The sequence below is a fragment of a genome, unplaced genomic scaffold (genome assembly GCF_019419815.1).
Source record: "Pyrus x bretschneideri cultivar Hongxiangsu unplaced genomic scaffold, Pyrus_bretschneideri_v1 Contig2, whole genome shotgun sequence".
In the NCBI taxonomy this organism is placed as follows: Eukaryota; Viridiplantae; Streptophyta; class Magnoliopsida; order Rosales; family Rosaceae; genus Pyrus; species Pyrus x bretschneideri.
This window is the reverse complement of record NW_025999501.1, coordinates 11,481,738-11,501,754: the sequence shown is the minus strand read 5'-3', so window position 1 is coordinate 11,501,754 and position 20,017 is coordinate 11,481,738. Positions and strand designations below refer to the sequence as shown.

The 20,017-nt window shown below is 38.1% G+C and overlaps 3 protein-coding genes across 6 annotated transcripts; 1 reads left to right on the top strand and 2 right to left on the bottom strand.

The window, feature by feature from the left end:
- Positions 1-6,412: 6,412 nt before the first annotated feature.
- LOC125476917 (lethal(2) giant larvae protein homolog 1-like) lies at positions 6,413-8,917 on the bottom strand. 4 transcript variants are annotated; one of them, XM_048583559.1, is made up of 6 exons: positions 8,530-8,917; positions 8,056-8,186; positions 7,635-7,719; positions 7,369-7,407; positions 6,854-6,945; positions 6,413-6,750 (listed from the first exon to the last, which is right to left on the bottom strand). In XM_048583559.1, the coding sequence occupies exons 1-6, from the start codon at positions 8,572-8,574 to the stop codon at positions 6,612-6,614; spliced, it is 531 nt and encodes a 176-aa protein (XP_048439516.1). In that variant the 5' UTR covers positions 8,575-8,917; the 3' UTR covers positions 6,413-6,611. The 4 variants fall into 4 exon arrangements, with proteins under 4 accessions (XP_048439516.1, XP_048439515.1, XP_048439517.1 ...); XM_048583558.1 differs by having other exon boundaries at positions 7,369-7,422; positions 8,530-8,916; XM_048583560.1 differs by lacking the exon at positions 6,854-6,945 and having other exon boundaries at positions 6,695-6,750; positions 7,369-7,422; positions 8,530-8,908.
- A 1,772-nt stretch (positions 8,918-10,689) lies between these two features.
- LOC125468195 (acyl-coenzyme A oxidase 4, peroxisomal-like) lies at positions 10,690-16,481 on the top strand. The gene is made up of 14 exons (XM_048583557.1): positions 10,690-10,867; positions 11,236-11,340; positions 11,674-11,780; positions 11,898-11,975; positions 12,073-12,196; positions 12,324-12,340; positions 14,246-14,302; positions 14,389-14,448; positions 14,579-14,688; positions 14,904-15,063; positions 15,468-15,544; positions 15,657-15,828; positions 15,909-16,001; positions 16,365-16,481. The coding sequence occupies exons 1-14, from the start codon at positions 10,846-10,848 to the stop codon at positions 16,479-16,481; spliced, it is 1,299 nt and encodes a 432-aa protein (XP_048439514.1). The 5' UTR covers positions 10,690-10,845.
- Positions 16,482-17,672: 1,191 nt separating this feature from the next.
- LOC125476853 (protein ZW2-like) lies at positions 17,673-18,389 on the bottom strand. Its single transcript, XM_048583420.1, has 2 exons — positions 18,324-18,389; positions 17,673-18,209 (listed from the first exon to the last, which is right to left on the bottom strand). Exons 1-2 carry the CDS (start codon positions 18,387-18,389, stop codon positions 17,673-17,675), a joined length of 603 nt encoding a protein of 200 aa, XP_048439377.1.
- Positions 18,390-20,017: the final 1,628 nt, after the last annotated feature.

Sequence of the window (20,017 nt, the reverse complement as noted above, 5' to 3'; positions counted from 1 at the left end):
TTGCAGATTTCTAGTAAAACAAGGTCAACGTTGATGGAAAGAAGGACTCTCAAGTAATCAACCTAAAACAAATGAAAGTACACACCTTTCGAGAGAAGTGTAAAGATTATCCAATTCTCGCCTCGACCACGATATGGTGCCAACCCAAAGTGCACTAAACAGATCTGCTAGAAGTGTTTCAATAACCACATACTCACAACAAAAGAGTCTTGGAGTGAAACAGTGAAAATATGAGTTGAGACGGCACATAACATTGGAAAGCCAATGTGATGCCTATGAATTATAGTAAGATGGTGATACAATCCGCTGACCTTCTGTACTCAAACCTTCATCCAACTCTTACTAAAAGATCGCACAAACATCACGCTCACGTGCTCACGAACCGAAAGATCCTGGTGTCAAGGTAGTGGAAAGCTACGTTGAGGCGAACACATCACATCATCGAAAAGGTCTACGAACGTACGATATGATGGTTATGAATGGTAGCAAGATAATGAGTGGTGACTATTCAATTCAGCGTGAAGATAATGATGCAATCTGCTGCTCACCTGCACCACAATCTTCACCAACCTCTTTCCACAAGACGACTCCAACCTCACACCCACGTGGAACTCTTTCTGGTAAGTAAGGTAAGCTTGTGAAAAGGATTATGCTCCCAACATTTCTGTCTGAAGTGGTAAGAATTGGGCGCAAACTTCCACCGAATTGATCGATCGTGAATTCTTCACTGATTGAGTGAGAAACCATGTAAAGAAGGCTAGAAAAACACTCAAGAATTTGAGGATCAAAACAAGTTTATTAAACTAGAGTACAAGATATCTGGATGAGAAACAAACCAACGAAGGAAGGTAAAGATGCAGAAATAGAAATCACTGTTTATGATTATTTGGTTAATCAACACGGTAAGGTTGATTGGTTTCTTAGCCAAAAAGGAAATAGGTATAAGCTCAAGAATTGTCAAGAACTGTTAATAAGATTTGACGAGGCCAAAGACATTTTAAAATTCACAATACTTTGTGAGAGCTATTTCAAGGTTCAAAAATTAAACATAGAACCTCTAAAACAACAGAATGACGAAGAAGAAAGATACAAAGCAGTCTGCATAAGCATGCAGTAACACGATTGGCTACCTTAAAGTGATGCACTTGAGCAAACCAAAGCTCAATGAGTCCAAAGAAGTTCAAAGTAAAGCTCGATCTTCGTACAAAGATGAATATAGAAGTCTCAAGCCATTACATTGAAAAGTTACAAAGCTGAACAGTTAGTGGACAAGAGTACTGGTCAGTTAGGCTACACGCAAGAGGTTAAGTTCACCTCCATCGAAAAGTATGTGGACAAGGTGCTAGGATTTACCGCCTAGTGCCAAACCCAGGTGAAGTTCAAGAAGTCTGTTTATCCAAACAAGTATGGATCTTCATCAACCAAATCCAACTACAACAACAAAAAGAATCGCAACTCCTTTTGGAAAATTGGTGGGAATAGCGTCTGCTACCGAAGAGTCATTTAAGAAATTACCTAATTTAAATGAAGTCAACGCCCGAAGAATTTGGTGTAGAGCTAACGATCAATGGTTAAGGAATTGACTTCGCCGTTGAGGCAAGCAAGGAGGTTACTGGTAGAACAATCATCGAAGATTCATTCTACCGATTCACACGAGTTTCTTTGATGGTAATGAGCCGGAGAACATTGATTTGCTCCCGCCAACTACCATTTACTAATCGTCGTCACCACTAGCGCTTACTTGCTTTCTCAAACACGCACTTCGAATATTTCAAGTAGTTGCCACTGCAATATGACTCTGCTCTCCATTCCTAGGGAACGCATGTCGCAGAGTGATGTCATCGTTTCAGGGTTCTAGTTGATCTCAACCAACTCGTAGCGTCAAGATTTTTCTGTTTCCCGAGATTTCGATGTAGAGCCGACTCTGCCCGCAATTCCTAGGGAACGCATGTCGCAGAGTGGCATCACCATTTCGTATCTACAGCTGATCTCGACCAGACCCCCACAAACTGAGATTTCTAGAACACGTCACTTCCAAGTAACACTAACTGTGCCCGCCATTCCCTGAGAATGCACGTCGTAAAGTACAAAACCGCTTCATACCTTCCAAATTCAACTCACTTAGGGTTTTTCCGTTTCCCAACGCTCCTAGGTAAAACCAAATTATGTCCGAAATTCCCAGGGAATGCACGATGTAGAGTATCGATCCGATGTCGAAAATCATCCAACAATCCACTTCATCACTACTGAGGCACAATCCCGACACGAATTCTTGTATTTCAACCAGAAGATGACAATTCAAACAGAGAAAGATTCGAACAACTATGCCGAATGACACCAAAACCGGAAGTCATGACATCCAAATGATGTCATGACAAACACACAAATACACTAATAGAAGGTCCTAAGTATGCTCTGAACAAAACCACGCTCTGATACCAATCTGACACGCCCCGACCCCGATATTCCCCGAATACCAGGATAGGCACGTGCTGGCCGACACCCGAGGGTGACGAAAGCCATTTATTAAGTGCAAATGCTGAAAACAAGGGATAAATAAGGCTTATAAATATAAAAGAATAATGAATATGCAAATAAGGACCGTGTTCAGAGCACACCACTAATCTAGAACACTAAAAGAAAATAATATAAAATTGAATGAAACGAAGGAGTGGGTCCTACACCGAGAGGACTCGAAGATGCCGATGCTGAAGTGCCTGGACGTCGGGATTGTATGCCTCAATTCTAAGTCCTGAAGGGGGCGCAAAACAAACATGAGTGGACCAAGTTGATATATATATATATATATATATATATATATAATAAAACAGTTATCAACATACTAACCCCTAGGTTTTATGAAAACACATATATATAATGATAAACATAGGTTTTCCGAAATCTAGCATGTCGTGCAATGTCTCAAATCATAAATCGCATAAATAATAAACACTAGTGAATGTCCGATATAACTCTTCAGGCCCCATGCCGGCTCCCCGTCTCTGAGCACACAGTCAGAGGAAAATGCACTTCAGGGCCCTTGCCGGCTCCCCGTCTCTGAGCAGACAATCAAAGGAAAACACACTCCAGGCCCTATGCCAACACCAAACCGTCGCCCGGGACGGACCGGATCTATCCCTACGTCCCGTAGCGGAAAGGACCACTAGGTAAGTACAAAACCAGTGAACATACATATATTGAAAATCAACTTCATAGTATAAAGTCATCCATCATCTATACTATAAAGAGGTGTTCTAAACATGTTCTAAATATCATATCGTCATCCATCAGATATTCTATAAGAACATGGGTTATAGGAAAAATAGTAATAATTCAAACTAGCCTCAGTAAGCATGTTATCTCGTAAAACGTTTCATAAAACATAATCATCAAATCATGCTTTTCATGTATGCATTTCTACTATCAAAACATGCATTTTTAGAAGGGGTCCACTCACAGTACTTCGCCGTCGAAAAGCCACGTCATCTAGCGAAGAAGGAAACGCCATTGATAATTGCCCCTAAGCACATAAATGGTACATTTAGTCAAACTCTACTCAAACGATTGAATTTGGCAAAACGGACATCGGGAACGGGTTCAGGACGTCGAAATTAGCCTAGGAGGGGTCCCGCGCGAAAACCGAAAAAGTCAATCCGGAGGTCAAAGTCAACGTTGACCGTTGACCGGTCAAAGTCAACGCTGACCGTTGACCGGGTCAACGGTCAACGGGTCAGGGTCTGGGTCAACGGGTTTGGGCTTTAGGGTTTTGGGTTTGGGTTTGGGTAAATGGGTTTAGGTAATTGGGTTAGGTTTTAGGTGGGTTGGGTTTGGGCTAGAAGGAAAATGGGTTTGGGTTGGAAACCTCACGGCCCAATGGCCCAATTAAAAAGGGTAATGGGTTTGGGCTTGGCAGGAAAGGCCCAAAGGCCTTGGGTTTGGAGTTCGCCGGATTTCCAAGGAGGGAGAAGGCCGGACTTCGGCCGGAGAATTCCCAAGCTCCGTTGGAGCTCAAAACTTAACCAAAACATGTCATTCAATATACCAAATTGAAGCCCCGAAGGTAAGGAATCGAAATATACCCTTGGTTCCCGTCATTGTGGCCGGAGTTGGCCGGAAAACAGCTTGGAAGCCACGGGTGTCCGCCGGAAACTGGGTAAGATTCAAATGAGCATAACTTCTTCAATACTCAATGAAATTAGGTGAAACAAAAAGGAAAGTTGTAGTACTCAGCGAGACGAAGAGATTGATACCTCGCACGCCGGCCAAATCGCCGTGGTTTGGCCGGAAATCGCCTCGAAAGGGACGGTGCTCGCCGGAAAATTGGGAAAGAGTCTCCGAGGTGGTTTCTTCATGGTTTGACGTCCAAAACACAACCACGGGGTTAGAAAAGAGTTATAGGTGCGGGCTTGGGTGTGTGTGTGTGTGTGTTCTTGTCGGACCGAGAGGGGGGATGGAGAAATCACAGAGGAAGAAAGAGAGAAGAGAGACTTTTCAGAAAATAAAAAGAAAAGGGAAAGGGACAGGGAACCGGGAACAAAACAGGGGGTGGGCCCCTTGGGCTCACCAATTAAGGCTCAAAAACAATTTTAAAATGGAAAGTATCCCCCAAACTTAGTGAAAATACAAAAATACTCATTTTATTCCGTAAATTCCAGGACGGGTTGTTACAGAGAAATTTTTTACTTTTGTTTTTTAAAATTAAAGGAGAGAGAAGGAGAGTAAGAGAGAACATGAGAGTGGGAGAAAGGGGGAAAGGTTAATTTTTAATTTTTTTTTTAAATTAGAAATGATCGAATCATAATCATTTGAAGGTGAGGTTTACACAAAATGCAAAATTTTGTTTTGTGAATTTACGTTACTGTCCTTAACTTTTTTGTTGTGAGACAAAAGTATCTTTTCACCATTTTTTTTGTTGATAAAGAAAGTTTCATTAATGTGTAATTTAGATTTAGATAATTTATATTAGGAGCATTTATCTCCTTATATTTAACTTTTTGTCTTAATTATTAATCAATAAATAAGACATTTATTAAAACCCTAATATTTATCTGTTGATCTTCTTGCACAGCACAAATTCCTCCTCCCCATTTTTCTTATTCCTTCATATTCTTCTCTTCATCTTAATTTTCTTGTTGATTCATACACTCATCTCCATTTTTCTTGTTCCTTCATATTTTTTTTCTCCTTCACTTGTTTTTTTTTCCAGATATGATATTGTTTTCTCTTCATCTCTTTTTTTTCTTAATTTTCTACCCTTCAATATTCCCTTTCATGAGTCCAAGATAGTGAAAGAGAGATTTAAAAAGGTTTGTAGTGGAGAAAAAAACTAAGTATATTTAGTTAGGTTTGTAGTGGAGAAAAAAATTAATTATATTTAGTTTGATTGAAATTTTTTTATTCTCCCAAACTACTTTTTGCAAGTGAATTTGACGGTGAGGTGTGAAAAAGTTGAAGTGAAATTCGTCAGGTGTATTCTTCAGTTTGTTTTGCAGGTTTTGTTTTCTCGATGTTTTGTGAAGGGTAGGTACATAATTTGATTGCTTTACGTAATTTGTTCATTTCTCTCGTGAGTTCTACGTAATTTGATTGTTTTGTTTCTTATTTTTCTAAAAATAATGTTACCCTAATTTGCTTTTTCCTTATGTGGTGTACCTACAAGATGGATCATGGAAGACACATGCTTTTAAATTCAATAATAGCCTTTGATTCTCCTTATAGATTAATCTAATGGCCCTTAACAGTGCAACTCATGATGAAGAGTTGTAACCAAATTAAGAGACATAAGTAGGCCACTTAGTACTACAGTCTAATGGTATTCTTCTTCATTTGTAAGTAAGAGGTCTTAGGTTCGATTCTCGCTTAAGGCAAATTTGAAACACATTATTGCTAGAGTACACAAGTGTTGGAAAGACAAAACAAGTAAACAAATTACTTGTGTTACACTTAAATATTACAACACAACAACTCTCAAAGACACTTTAGAAGCTATGACACTCAATCATTTTCTAGAAACAAACTCTAGACCGCTCACATTCTTCACAAGACTACTTAGTTACAAGGCTTCTCACTTTCTTACTTAGCTCTCTCTTGATTCACTCTCTCTCTCTCTCTCTTTCTTTCTTTGTTGATTACTTACTTAAACAACACACGTACATGAATATTTATAGTTGATATTTGCTGACTTACCAAGTCGGTTAACATGGGCTCAAATTCATCCTAGACACAAACTTTAGTTATTCTAGATTTTACTACACAAACCATCTTTCACATTGTACCCTACAACTTCTGAAACCAAAGTTCAAGCCTTCTCAGAACAGATCTAACAGAAAAGAGAGGGACAATTTTGTGGCACAAATCATAGATATAAATAGCATCAACAACATTAACAATATTATAGGATCCTCCGGTAAAATGAGGTTCACATGAAATATATCTGATCAGATAAATGTTGGGGAAATGTTCTATTTTGAAAAAAAAAAAACCTCATCTATGGATGAAGCTCTTCTATCAATATATTTAGCTTCTTCTGTGACGAGAATTGCAACATTAACTAGGAAAATCATACACTATAGAAGGAAAGAAATGATAAAATTGTAAGCTACAGTTATCAATCAGCAAACTGAAGAAACTATTCTGCATATATTACCATTTAAAGAATTTGCAGAAATATGATATGGCAATTGCAATAATTTTCCGTCCTCTGCATCATACTTCACCACAGCCACTAGAGCATACTCATCGCCAACATACCTGCAAGTTTTAATACAGCAAACAAGTTATGAACCGAGCTTCTCCAGCCAATCAGTGGCTGCCTGAAAATAGTTGTAACAATTTTTTTCGGAAAGTAGTGTACATTAAACTGGAGCCATGGATTACAGAAAAAGCAGTTATATTTGTTTCCCATTCTAGACAATAAACTAGGGACCTGCTCTTGAGATTCCAAACCTGCCAAAATTGAGAAGTAATTGATCACTTGTTTAAAATTTAAATAAACGATAGGTTCATGTTTAAGCACTTCATAGAATTTAAATTCTGGCACTGAATTATGAACAGAAATTTCCAAGTCAACAGTCTACTATTATCTGCTTCTATCCATCTGTATTCCCTCCTTATGATATTCACCCTTATTCAGGTGTTCATAGAGTGTATTTTTGTTATGATGGTTAAATTATTGAATCCAAAAGTGACCATTAATGCCAAATGCCGAATACTTAACATTATAAAGACATCAATGTTGATAATTGCCTAAATATAACCGAAAGAAGATGCATATGATGCAGAAGTTTAATTGAGTCATCATGTGTCACACGGATGGAGTTGAGTTGGACACATGCAAAGGAAATTGCAGACTTGATAAAGAGCCCATACCTGAATATCATTATCATTCAAGATGCTCACCAAATAACCCTGGTTTTGTAGAAACTGCCAAAATACAGTATGAAGAATTAGTTTGCTGACCCAATAACTAATAAGACAAGAGTATAATATTCAAGGATGTGTTTGTGATTAAGAAAAAAATTGTTTTACCATAAAAGTTATATATCATTCAAAAAAAATGTTTCACCCTAAACACTTTACTATTGATATTTTATCCTTGTAACTAAACAAGGGGAATGAATGGTGCACACAGATACCTCAATGTATTTGTAAGGCAGTTGCTTCGGGGATATAAAGAGTCCTTCAATACCATCACCACCGATTACTTTAATCCTCCCATCCCTACCAAACAAATAAGAATCAAAACAACAATGTGATTTGTGTGATGCAGGGATATCATATCTCAAAATAGATGTACGTAATCTCATGCCTTCATTGCAATATCTACAAGCATGCTTCACCAAATATACATGTGTATTTTGCCATTCAAACGTTTTGGTACCACAGAAACGAATAGCAATTCCGAGAAATGTGGAACAGCAATGCTTAGTAGCAAGATACCTCATTAACCACACGACAGTGCGCAATGCTAAGTAGATTGGTTTTCGATCAACTCACACACCGAAAACAGCATAAACAAAAAAGAAGAAAGAAGAAAGTAAGTGCATTTTAACTCACACTGTTCCAATGGCCAAAAGGCGCTGAATCGGGTCGAAAGCAAGAATGGAGGCCGTGGATGGGATGCCATAGTGAACTGCAACTCGCAGGTCCAAGTCTTCCGCCGTCAAACTCCCGCGTGGCAAATTATGCTGAAGCCAACAATTTCCAATACAAAATCCCAATTAAAAAAAATGGGCAAGTATCAGGCCAAATGTCGATACCAAGAGGCTCCAAATTTATATAATCCAAGTATTCGAGCATAAAACTACACAGAAATGAATAAAAAAAAAATCATAAAAAATAATCCATTGATGCAATATCCAATTTTCCAGGATACTAACAAGATAAAGCATCGGACTTTAATCCAACCCAACAAAAAAGAAATGGAATTTTAACCAAAAAACGCAAATTACGAAGCTAAACTGAAAAATTCAAAAAACAAAAAAAAAGAAAAAAGTGGCGGCGATCGATTGCTTGGGAATACGATTTTACCTGAGAGTTGTTTATCGCTTTCTGCAAAAGCCGCTTGGCGAACATTGCGAATTCGAATTTGCAGCTGAAATCTTTGGCTTTCTGCAAAAGCAGCTGGATTGGACTAGCGGAGGAGACTTTCTATGTTTGTTTCAGTGATCATACCGATGGCGTTCCTACTCTTAAGAGCTGTAAAAATTTTCGAATCAGTCAACGACAACAATTGAAATTAAATGAAAAAAATAAATAAAAAGGTGCTTAGCCGTTGTTTATGGGGGTTGTATCCTCTGCGGTCGCGATTATTTCATATTCGGTACGCAGTCGGCAATCCCTTCGTTGGAAGCGAAGGCAAAACGGAGTCGTTTTGGGCATGTTTGCTTGCATTTTGCATCATTTGGTTGACACGCATCCATTACAAATGGAGTAGACGAAAGTAGACATCACCGAAAGCGTCACTGAAAGCATTAGCAGTATCTTCTTTTTTTTCTTTTTATACAAGCAATTTTTTACGTTCAATTGTAATTTAATTTGATCTGCAAGAAAACACTCGATTGCATACAAAGAGCACATTTATTTTACTCAAAGTGGTTACACTTATGTCTACAAAACATAACTCGTCATGTATCAACAACTTATTCTCATTAGAGCAAATTTTATAAAGAAAACCGAACTGAACCAAATCGGCCACCTTGTTCGAATCACCAATTGATGGGTTATTATGCCCACTTCTAGAGCTTACTTTGAAGTAGGGGTGGTAGTGGGTTATGTCGAGGTACTAATCATTCGGGACATTATTGGACTCCTAAAAAATAAATCTCTCCTTATTCCTACAATTATATTTTTAACATACATACGTAAATAGCTTTTAATGAGAATAACTTTTAAAAATAAGATATTTATTATTGACACTCTAAAGATCTAATTATGCACTTTAAAAATTTTATTTAGAAAGATAAATACTCTTACAAAAGTGGAGAATTAAATTTTAAAGTGCCAATAATAGATCTCAAAAAGAAAATAAGAAGAAAAAGTTTGTAATGCACATTCAAAAAAGACTTTTTAGCTAAAATAGTCTTTGAAACTAGCATAACTTTTCATTTTGGTATTTGAGATTTAAAATCGATAAAAGCAGTCCCTGAGTTTGTCCACCATCAATCATTTTGGTCATTTTGTGAAAATGCTATTAAATAAGGACTAAAATGAAAAAAATACTCTCAAGTTAATAAACAATAGGCCAAAATGATTTGTCAAGAATTGACCGTATTTTTATCATGTTATCCTTATTTAATGGAGACTTTTCATGGAATGACCAAAATGATTGATGGTGGACAATCTCAAAAACCACTTGTATCGATTTCAAATCTCAGAAATCAAAGCGAAGAGGTGCGTCAATCTCAGAAACCATTTAGATATAATAATAATAATAATAATAATAATAATAACCTTATAAAATGATTAGCAATAATAGTACATGCACAATGGGTAAAAGGAATATACTCCAAGCCCAATAGACCTAATGGACCAAAAATAGGAAAAACTAAAATGGACCAACAGTACCCGTCAATCAACTGCTTATGCTATTTAAGCAACAATTCTATAACGACCAATTTCTCTAAAAAACAAATAAGGATAATATAAAAACAAAAAGTAGAAAATATAAGGTTAGTTCATTTGAAACGTATTTTAGAATAATTGAAAATATTTATGAAATTAATTTTTGTAAAAATACTAGTAAATTATGAAAAAAAAATACTTAAAGTGTTTCTTATAAGAAGGTATTATTAGTGTTTATTGCTTGATGTACTAAGTACTTTTAAAACTGATAAACATTTTATTTAAAAGACATTAAGTCATTTTAAAAAAACTTTCAATTCAAATGAGTAGTCTTTGCTTGGAGTTTTGCGTCTACACGTCTGTCTCATCTCATTAAGAGATTTTTTAGTATGTCCGAAATACAAGATAGTACATCACGTGTAATTATACAAATAACGGGACACTTGTGCTAAAATTAGTAGCTTAAAACAATAAAACTTCCATCCACTCATACAGTGACACGTGGTATAACTAATACGGGTGTAGAATAAAAAATAAGTAATGTTAAGAAGACTAAATTTTATAAATTAAATAACATAAAAGTTAATTATTGATAAATGTGCTTATTAGTGAGCTCATTCAATTTGCTAATTTAGTGTACATATTTTGTTCTCCATTTCATTGCTGATCTGCCACAACCATTACGTATTATCTTTCGAACTTCATCGCTATCCAAAATAATTCCCTCCTCCTTCTCCAAAGAACAGTTCGACCTCCGAGCTCCCAATTTTCCTCCTCACCACCATGACAGTTCCGCCGTATCAGGGTAAAATATTCAACTATTTGATTATTTTTTATTGGGTTTTAGTTCAATTTTTTTAGTTTTTATTTTATGAATTTTAACAATCAGAAATGATGGGTTGAACAATTCTATTTTTTCACAAATTACAGTCATATGGGATCTCTTAGAACTTGGAAAGATCACAACTTGATGGAAATTATACTGAAATTTCGATTTGCTATTTTGTGGGTTAATTCTTGAGTTAGCATTTGGAATTAAGCTCTTGGTTTGAACTTGAAGCCTCTGGTTGTTGATTTGGGTATTCTGCAATTGTTATAAGCTGAGTATGTGGCTCTGATTTCTAATTTTCGACTCGGTTTAACGATTGCTATTATTTTGCTGATGTCCTGCAGATGATGTTAAGAATAATGAGATGACGAATTACTTCAATTCCCCTGCATTGGATGTTTCAGTTGTTTTTCCGCAACCAACGCCGGCTTCTACTTTTCCTCCCTGCAGTAAGAACATTGACCATCATTATATAATAGATATCGTATAGATAAACTTGTTTGTGTGTCTATGGAGAAATTGTCTTTTGTAAAACAGTTCAGGATTTCTTGTTGTTATGTAACTTATGTGAATCCAGACTATTGATTCGAATTTTTCGGATTTGCGTTTCATCTTGTCTCACTTTTTGCATTCTGGTTTGTTTACTTTGTTTCCTTGTGAATATTTAGTACATTGCTCGTGCACCTCTTTAGTTGTTGTGATTTTGATTTGTAATTTGAAGAAATGGGCAACTTCAGTAATTAACTTCCATATTCTTATCTCTTGGCCTTAAAAATTTACAGCTTCGGATTACTACCAGATTGATGATCTATTGACACCTGAGGAGCAGGCTATTAGGTTGAGAGTAAGAGAGTGTATGGAGAAAGACGTGGCTCCAATTATGGCAGAGGTATCCTTTTTACTCTAACCATTTCTGCATTTCATATTAAGGCTAAAACAGTCAATATTTAATTATTTAATATACATTCGTAAACAATGAGATTGATCTGCGAACTTGTTTTTTCAGTATTGTGAGAAGGCAGAGTTTCCATTTCAAATTATTCAAAAGCTTGGTGCATTGCGCATTGCTGGTGGGACAATCAAGGTGCTTAATACATAACTTAATAAGTTATTTTTAAATCTTGGGTTCGATAATTTGTTGGATGGGTTGGTAATTTCGCTTGTGGCCTTCTTTCTATCAGGGTTATGGGTGTCCTGGTCTTTCTATTACGGCAAATGCTTTTGCTACAGCTGAAATTGCTAGAGTTGATGGAAGCTGTTCTACTTTCTTCTTGGTTCATTCCTCAGCAGCGATGCTTACTATTGGTTAGAATTTGGATAATTTTATTTTTGACTTTTTGTTTTATAAATAACCAAACCTTCACTGAAAAATGATGTTGTTCACAAGTCAAGGCTTATAACTAGTGTAACATTTCTGGACTGTGAAGAATAGCATTATGTGGGTCGGAGGTGAAGGGAAAATATGAGATTTATGTGGGATTTCTATTGACTAGCATGCATATACAATTCAAAATTTATATACGAAAACAACGGAAGCATGTCATCAATTAATATCAAAGCTCTAGTCATGAAAATCCCCTTCAAGATTCATAGGTTTATTTATGATGCATCAAAATAATTTATTGAAGAACAAAGTTTAGGAGTAGTTTTATACCTCTTGATCTAGATCTTAGACCAAGGATTGACCACCTCCAAGCTCTTTGCTCCTTGAACTCCTTGAGCCTAGCCTCCCTCCTTGCCTCCTCCACTTTGTTGAGAATGAGTGCTCCTAGGTCCTCTTCAAGTTTCCAAAATTGAAAACCTCTAAAGATCCTCACCCACTTGTGTAGTGAGAAGGATGAAGGAATAACCAAAGGGGTGATAAAATGATTAGCTTAAATCCCCTTATGGTGCCCGGCCCTTTGTTGTTAGAGAGAGTTATATTTTCTTTTCTCTTTTGTGTTTTGAACACTAAGAAAAACCTCCTTTCTTCTTTCATTATAATGTTCCTTTTATTACATAAAGAAACAAGTCAACAATTGACCTTTTCTCTCCCTTTCTTTGGCCGGCCTTATGTGTTTGGTTTGGGCTTTGGGCTTTTAATTATTTCAAGTCATCCAATGCTTGAATAAAAGCCCAATGGGTTTTGGCCCAATGGGCCTAATTAAACCCGAACGTTTCTTTAAGCCCAAAACGATCTTTTATCGCTTTTATGATTTCTTTAGACTTTCTAAATTAATCACAACACTTAATTAACCCAATTAATTATTTCCATCATCCATTAGTTACTCACTACAAGAGTGTATTGGTGAACAATCTTTTAGGTTCTAATTAGCAAGGCAGTGAGGTGATTGGCATCAATCCAATTGATTATATTTAATCCATCCACTTAGTGAATTAAAACTTACTTTTAATTCTCCTTCTTCTTTGATGACTACATTTAATCATCTTAGAAGAACTCACGAGCCATGAGTGACATCTAAACATATATCATGGCTACCCAAGCTAATGTAGAAGTTTATTCGGAGAACCTATTCAGTTGGAATTACAATGTAATTCGATCGTTCTCTAAAACAATACTCTCAATCACATCACTAGGGCATAGATATAGTATGTCAAACCCCTAATGTGATTATGCTTTCTTATATGATTCAATTGAGTCGCATAGGAACGTTTTCCTTTATTACGCTCGAGACTTCGGCCGAAGATTCCCGAATCATATCTCAGAGTATTCTTCCTCTCATAACGAGGATTAGAGATTCCTTATTGATCATTCACATGCCTACATGTTTAGATACCTTAACCCCAACAATGCCGTGGACACTCCAATGGAATGTCGTTTGACATTATCAAAGATCAAGGACCTAAGCATTAGACATCTATGATGTCTTAGGTCAAAGGATTACTTACATTATTCCAACCTTCAGAGTTACTTGCTTGACATGTGAGTAGACCTCCATGCAAGTACTCTCGTTCGATTGTGTTCAGTGAACTCATTCCCTTAATGAGCACCTACATACTTGTCTTAGTGTCACTACACGAATGGGATGAGACTTTCCATCCTTCCTTTTGAAGCAGACATAGTATGTACCGGTCTATGCATTGTCAGTATCCCTCCGACAATCCTATGACCAGGAACCTTTTTGGACATAATGGTTATGAGAAGAAGGTCTCTGTAGTCTAATCATCATTAGATTACTTCTTCCATCAATCCATTGTCCATGGATTCATCATTTAGGACATATTTCGTTCATTGAGATAGTCCTAATTAGTATCTTTGCCTTTCGATGTATAAGAGTCATATATATACATCATTACATTGTCCTGAAAGGTTTCTTCCAAAGATTGACTTTCAGGGCATATTTCCAACATGAGGCTCAAAAGCAGAAATATCTACCTTCTTTGTTTGAATTTAAGACTGTCGCCTGCTGGGTAAGATGCTCTTTTATGATATTCGTATCTAATATCTTTTTATGCTAATGTCAAGATACTCAAATCTGTTCATCTGCATGTTAAAGGGTTTGACTGAGCCTGACTATGGAAGTGATGCGAGTGCCTTGACAGCGACAGCAACAAAGGTCAAGGATTTCAACCCTCTCATTTGCTTCTTTATTTCTGTTAAATGGTATTATCATGCTCTTTTGGTTTTTGGGTGTCATGGCTCCGATCATGCTATATCATGTATTCTTGTGTTGTTGGGATCGTCAGGTGGAAGGAGGTTGGGTACTTGAAGGCCAAAAGCGATGGATAGGAAACAGTACATTTGCCGATGTCTTGATTATTTTTGCGAGGAATACAACAACAAATCAAATTAATGGGTATGTAAAAACATAAACATGCGAACAACCTCTCAATATGTGTTCGGAACTTGTTTGTCAAGCTTCAAAGTTATGCAGAATTTACGATTATTTGTTTCTGATTATGCTTCTCCTTGCTTTGGTGTTTAGATGCCTAGATGCATCCAAAATTTAGCATGATGGTTTTCCGTAGCAGCACTCTCATGTTGAATGCTTTTTTTCTCCTTCTATTTCAGATTTATAGTAAAGAAGAATGCCCCTGGACTGACAGCTACAAAAATAGAAAATAAAATTGGTTTACGCATTGTTCAAAATGGAGATATTCTCTTAAATAAAGTATTTGTTCCTGATGAGGAAAGGCTACCTGATGTTAATTCTTTTCAGGATACTAACAAGGTAAGCTGCAAAGCTGCATTATTGCAATTTGTTTAATCTTCTCCCTTTAGAGTAATTTAGACATAAATTCTACTTCTTATTCGAGCTTATGTTTAATAAACAAGACATGTTTAAGCTTGACTAGAGATTCATATTGGTCTTTGTAATAGCTCTTTATTCCCCTTTTGAGAGATAAGGCTTGATACTGTGATGACGTTATCCCAAAGTTATAACGACATTATCCCAAAGTTATAACTCTGAATCTTCTTTCTACGGAGCATGGAGCAAAGTTTTTCATTCTGTTGCCCTAATATAAAACAGATGTGCTATGGTCTCTCATTTCTCACACATGTAAGAGTGACACGTATAATGTTGTCTTCATGAATATTTATTGATTTGATGTTGCTTTAAACTACTGAATACAGGCTCTTGCTGTTTCGCGTGTCATGGTCGCCTGGCAACCTATTGGTTTATGCATGGGGGTCTATGATATGTGTCGCAGGTATAAAAACACGCCTAAGCGGCGCGCGCTCTCTCTCTCTCTCTCTCTCATCTTCCATTTACCGTAATTCAAGTTTCCTCTGTATTAAGTCTAAATTATAAAAATTTGAAAGGTATCTGAAGGAGAGGAAACAATTTGGAGCCCCTCTTGCAGCTTTCCAGATCAACCAAGAGAAACTTGTCCGTATGCTTGGTAATGTTCAAGCTATGGTTCTTATAGGTTGGCGCCTCTGCAAGCTGTATGAGGCAGGTAAAATGACTCCTGGTCATGCTAGCATGGGGAGGGTAGAAAAAAATGACATCCTGATGCATTTAGTTATCCTATTGCTTATGCATTCAAAATACTAAATGGGTGCAATTTTCAGTCATGGATCACTCTGAGGGCAAGGGAAACAGTTGCTCTAGGGAGGGAATTACTCGGTGGCAATGGAATCTTATCTGATTTTCTTGTTGCAAAGGTAATTTCCTGCTTATCTGTGGATTTAAAATTTTATATTGAGAATCTTTGGAAGGATTGGAAAACATATTAAGAGGGTTTGATTAGATGAATTTTCAAGCTAGGACTTGAAGGCAATGATAGGATTGATTTTAAATTTGCTGTGTCTTATTGACTTGTATACCTATTCCTCTGTCCTACCGTTGTCGTTAAAGGGTTAGGTAACGTTTGCTATCGACTCCTTTAGTGTAGGAATCTGATTGCATTGGATCTTAAACGTGCCATTGACAGGCTGTTTCTTTTGCGAAGGGTGTTTGTTATATGTGCACAACTTTAGTTATTTCTGTCACCTTTTGAATGCATTCATTTTGTGGTCGCCTTGCAGGCTTTCGGTGATTTGGAACCCATCTACACATTCGAAGGCACGTATGACATCAACGCCTTGGTCACCGGTAGGGAAGTCACTGGCATTGCTAGCTTCAGGCCAGCTGTATCGACCTAGTGAAGCTGTCTGTAGTGTAACTTCTCTGAATCTCAACTCCCTCCACAAGTTTCTTTCATTAAGAACAAGGTTGTTTGATGTCAAAAGGGATGAAGTGAATTCATCCATTGACAACCAAAAATTAGGACACCATATAAATTGTTGTTTTGAGACATTGTATCGGTATATAGTTCTAAAAGACAAATAAATAATCCTAGCAGACCCCCAAATTATTCGCCAAAAAAGCGCCATACCTGGGCTTGTTCGCCCCCGGCAACACACCGTGGGCGAACAAGTTTACGTCCAAATGAGTGACAAAGGAAATGAACCTTTTGAAACCTTATGTCCAAAGATTGCTAGAACTCGGTGGTTGGGTCAAGGGAAAGCTTGCCAAGGGCGTTTGTATTGACCAGATTATCCTACCACAACAGAAGCAAAAGCAAAATTCCCACCAAAAGCTGTTGGGTTTTGCAGGATAAGATTTTAATGGGTAGCTAAATGTCATAAGCAGTTACATCTTTTGACTGTAACCTTCCAAAATGTGGTCTTCTCCCCTCTCAAGGCCAAGGGAGCCGTTACGCACCCATGAGATTCGAAGACATTTTTAATCAACAACTATCGTCCATGAGATAAAAAGTTGCTCTTAAATGCTTGGAGTTTGGTCTAATTGGCCTCCAAGTGGGAGAAACATTTGACTAGAAGTGTCTAATCAAGTTTCATTCTCCTGATCATCCGGTAACCTTTCCTTAAGCAATTGGAATTTGATCTAATTGGACTCCAAGCAGGAGAAAAGTACAAGTAGAAGTCTGGTCGAGTCTCGTTGTGTTGACCATAAATTCTAAACATCATAACTTTCTTAGTTTTGGCGAGTCTCGTTCTGTTGACCATACATTCCAAAAATCATACCTTTTAGTAATATTTTTGATGTCTAATCGAAACTTATAAAGTGTCATTTTTCTCTGTAACTAATACAAATTACATCATCATTTCCAATTCAGTGCGTTCCAAATGTAAATTATTGTGTCCCAAGTTCAAAACTTTCCTTTATATCAATTATATTAAAATCCATTTTCATATCCAAGCTCCATTGAAAAATGCAATCATATTAAATTTACCATTACCATCCATAATCAAAATTATTAGCCAAATTCTACCACCAAAGTTCCTCCAAAGTATAAAACTCAACACTACTACTAATTGGACTCCAACCTACTACCGCCTCCTGCTCATTTCACGCTGCTTCTCGGCGTCCCTCTCTAACCCCAAACTCTGAATCTTTAGCTGAAACTCCATCACCGCCGTAAAAAATTTCACTGCCTGCCCCGAGCTCAGCAAATCCACCAGCTTCGTCCCCATCGTCGTCCTCAGCAAGTTGGCATTTTCCACCACGGTCTCCAATGCTGACTTAAGCGACTTGATCACCGCGTCGTCCTTCACGATCTCCCTGTGGCCGGCCCTCCCATACCGCCTCACTGCATCCATGAACGGCGGCGCCGCCACACTCTCGTGAATCTTGGCGAGCTTGTCGTTGAGCGTGCGCTCCTCGACCCGAGTCGCCTCCCTCATTCGGGCCATCCTGACCCGCTGCTGGTCGCTCAAATCGGGCACCAACTCGGTCACGAGCCAGAATACGATACCCGGTTTGTACCCGGCGATCCAAAGCAGGCTCCTTTTGTAGGAAGTATACCACGTCGGCGAGAAAACCAGTAAAACATCCCGCTGTCCAAGTCGCGATTTCTCGTCGTAATACTGCTGGTAATGGAAGAGAACCCGAGACACCAAATCTCAGAGGTCTTCATCTTGGGCCTCGTCGATCGTCTGCTGGGCCGATAAGAGCTCATCGAGGAAGTGTTCTTGCCGGACCAGCCAGCCCTCGTAGAATGCCTCGAATGTGTTGGATGCATTGCCGTTGTGAGAACCGTTTGTCATAACCAAAACAAAAACAGCAAAGCTTTCTGGGGTTTTAATGGCGACGAAAAACAGAGAGATGGGTGGGATTAAATAGGAGGTGGGATTCGAAAGGTGGGGGATTTCTTTTGGGATTTTGGTTTTTGATTTGCTTTGTGGGCAAGTAACGCTAATGGGTGAGGATACTTCAAGCGTAAGGTTCATGCATTTTGTTTTTTTTTTTCAGAGAGAGAGAGAGAGAGGAAAACAGAGGAGGTGAGGCTCAGACGGAGACCCGTGTGCAGTTGGATGCCATTAGAGAGAGAGAGAGAGGGGGGGTGATGTATATAACTGAAAGATCTCGGTGGGTTTTGTCTCGTAGTGAAGCCAGAGGAGTATGAAGGTGTTCAAAGTGGTGGGAGAGGAAGGAAAGGGGAAATATGTTTTGGTTTGTGATTCTTTTGAGTGTTTTTTGCACGTGTTTTTGTCAAAAGAGGGGAAGAGGGGGGTGGGGGTGGGGGTGAGGGTGGGGGGGGGTGGGTAATGGGTGTTGGTTTTGATTTGACAAACAAAGGGCAGAAAAATAAGGGCAGAAAAGATGAGGGGTTTGGTTTGTGGCTGCCCGGATGATGGGGCAACACGTCTCGAGGCTGCCAAGTGGAGGGATTGTGTGAAGCCAAGTCATTGATTTTGAGTTTTGGGGGTGGTGGGGAGGTTAAACCCTCGGGGGAGGGATGTCTTTCTAAATAGTCAATGTTTGCATTGGTGCAAGCGGGGGGAAGTTAAATGGCTAAGTACAAAAGAAGTGTGAAGGATGGATGCTTTGGTTGTCACTTGTTGGTTCGGCATGCACTGGACTATTTCGATGAGATGGAACTCATTTTTCAGTTGTACTTTAAGGCATGCGTACTTACTTTTCGGATGAGTTAATAAGGGATTATGTTATCTTTTTATTCCTTGCATTTTAGTAAACTCATGATGTCAGGAGTGAGAATTATACTCATACTTGCATTCTCGTTCTTGGTAAGTAAAGAGACCACTATTGAGTTGGATAGCAGTTAACCATATTGTTCTTCCATACAATAGTATACAATTGACTTGAGGTAGCATTTCTGTTGCATGAAAGACTCATATAAAGGGGATTGTCTATTGCACGCGCGCGCGCGCGGGGGGGGGGGTGCCGGTGGCAGCTAAAAGAACTCTTTGGATACAACATTATTCTGCATTTAAGTGGCTGGTTTAGGCCACACAATGGGTCAACCACTTACTAGATATTAAACATTCTCGCTATTAATGTGAATCAAATATGGGACCTCAAACTTACAAATGAAAATCAATACTGCTTCATTGTATCACTAGTTAGACTGACTCGAACTTGATCTTATTATGTTCCCAGTCCTAGTCACTAAACTAGTCACTAGCGTGTGTGATGATGGGAGAACATTTAAGTGGGGTGCAGCTCCAAGCAATTGCTGATTGCTGTGAAGTTGAAGGGTAGGTGACAAAATTGCCTTGACTTTTAGTGATGAGAGAATTTGGCTGCCATGAGAAATGTTCAGCAAACAAGCTGCTGCGCTGCTTGAAATGAGAAACTTGGTTCATGACGTGTACCAATTGCTGCAAGTGATCATCTTTTAGGAGATCCTGCTGTTGCCAATTGGCATTTTTGA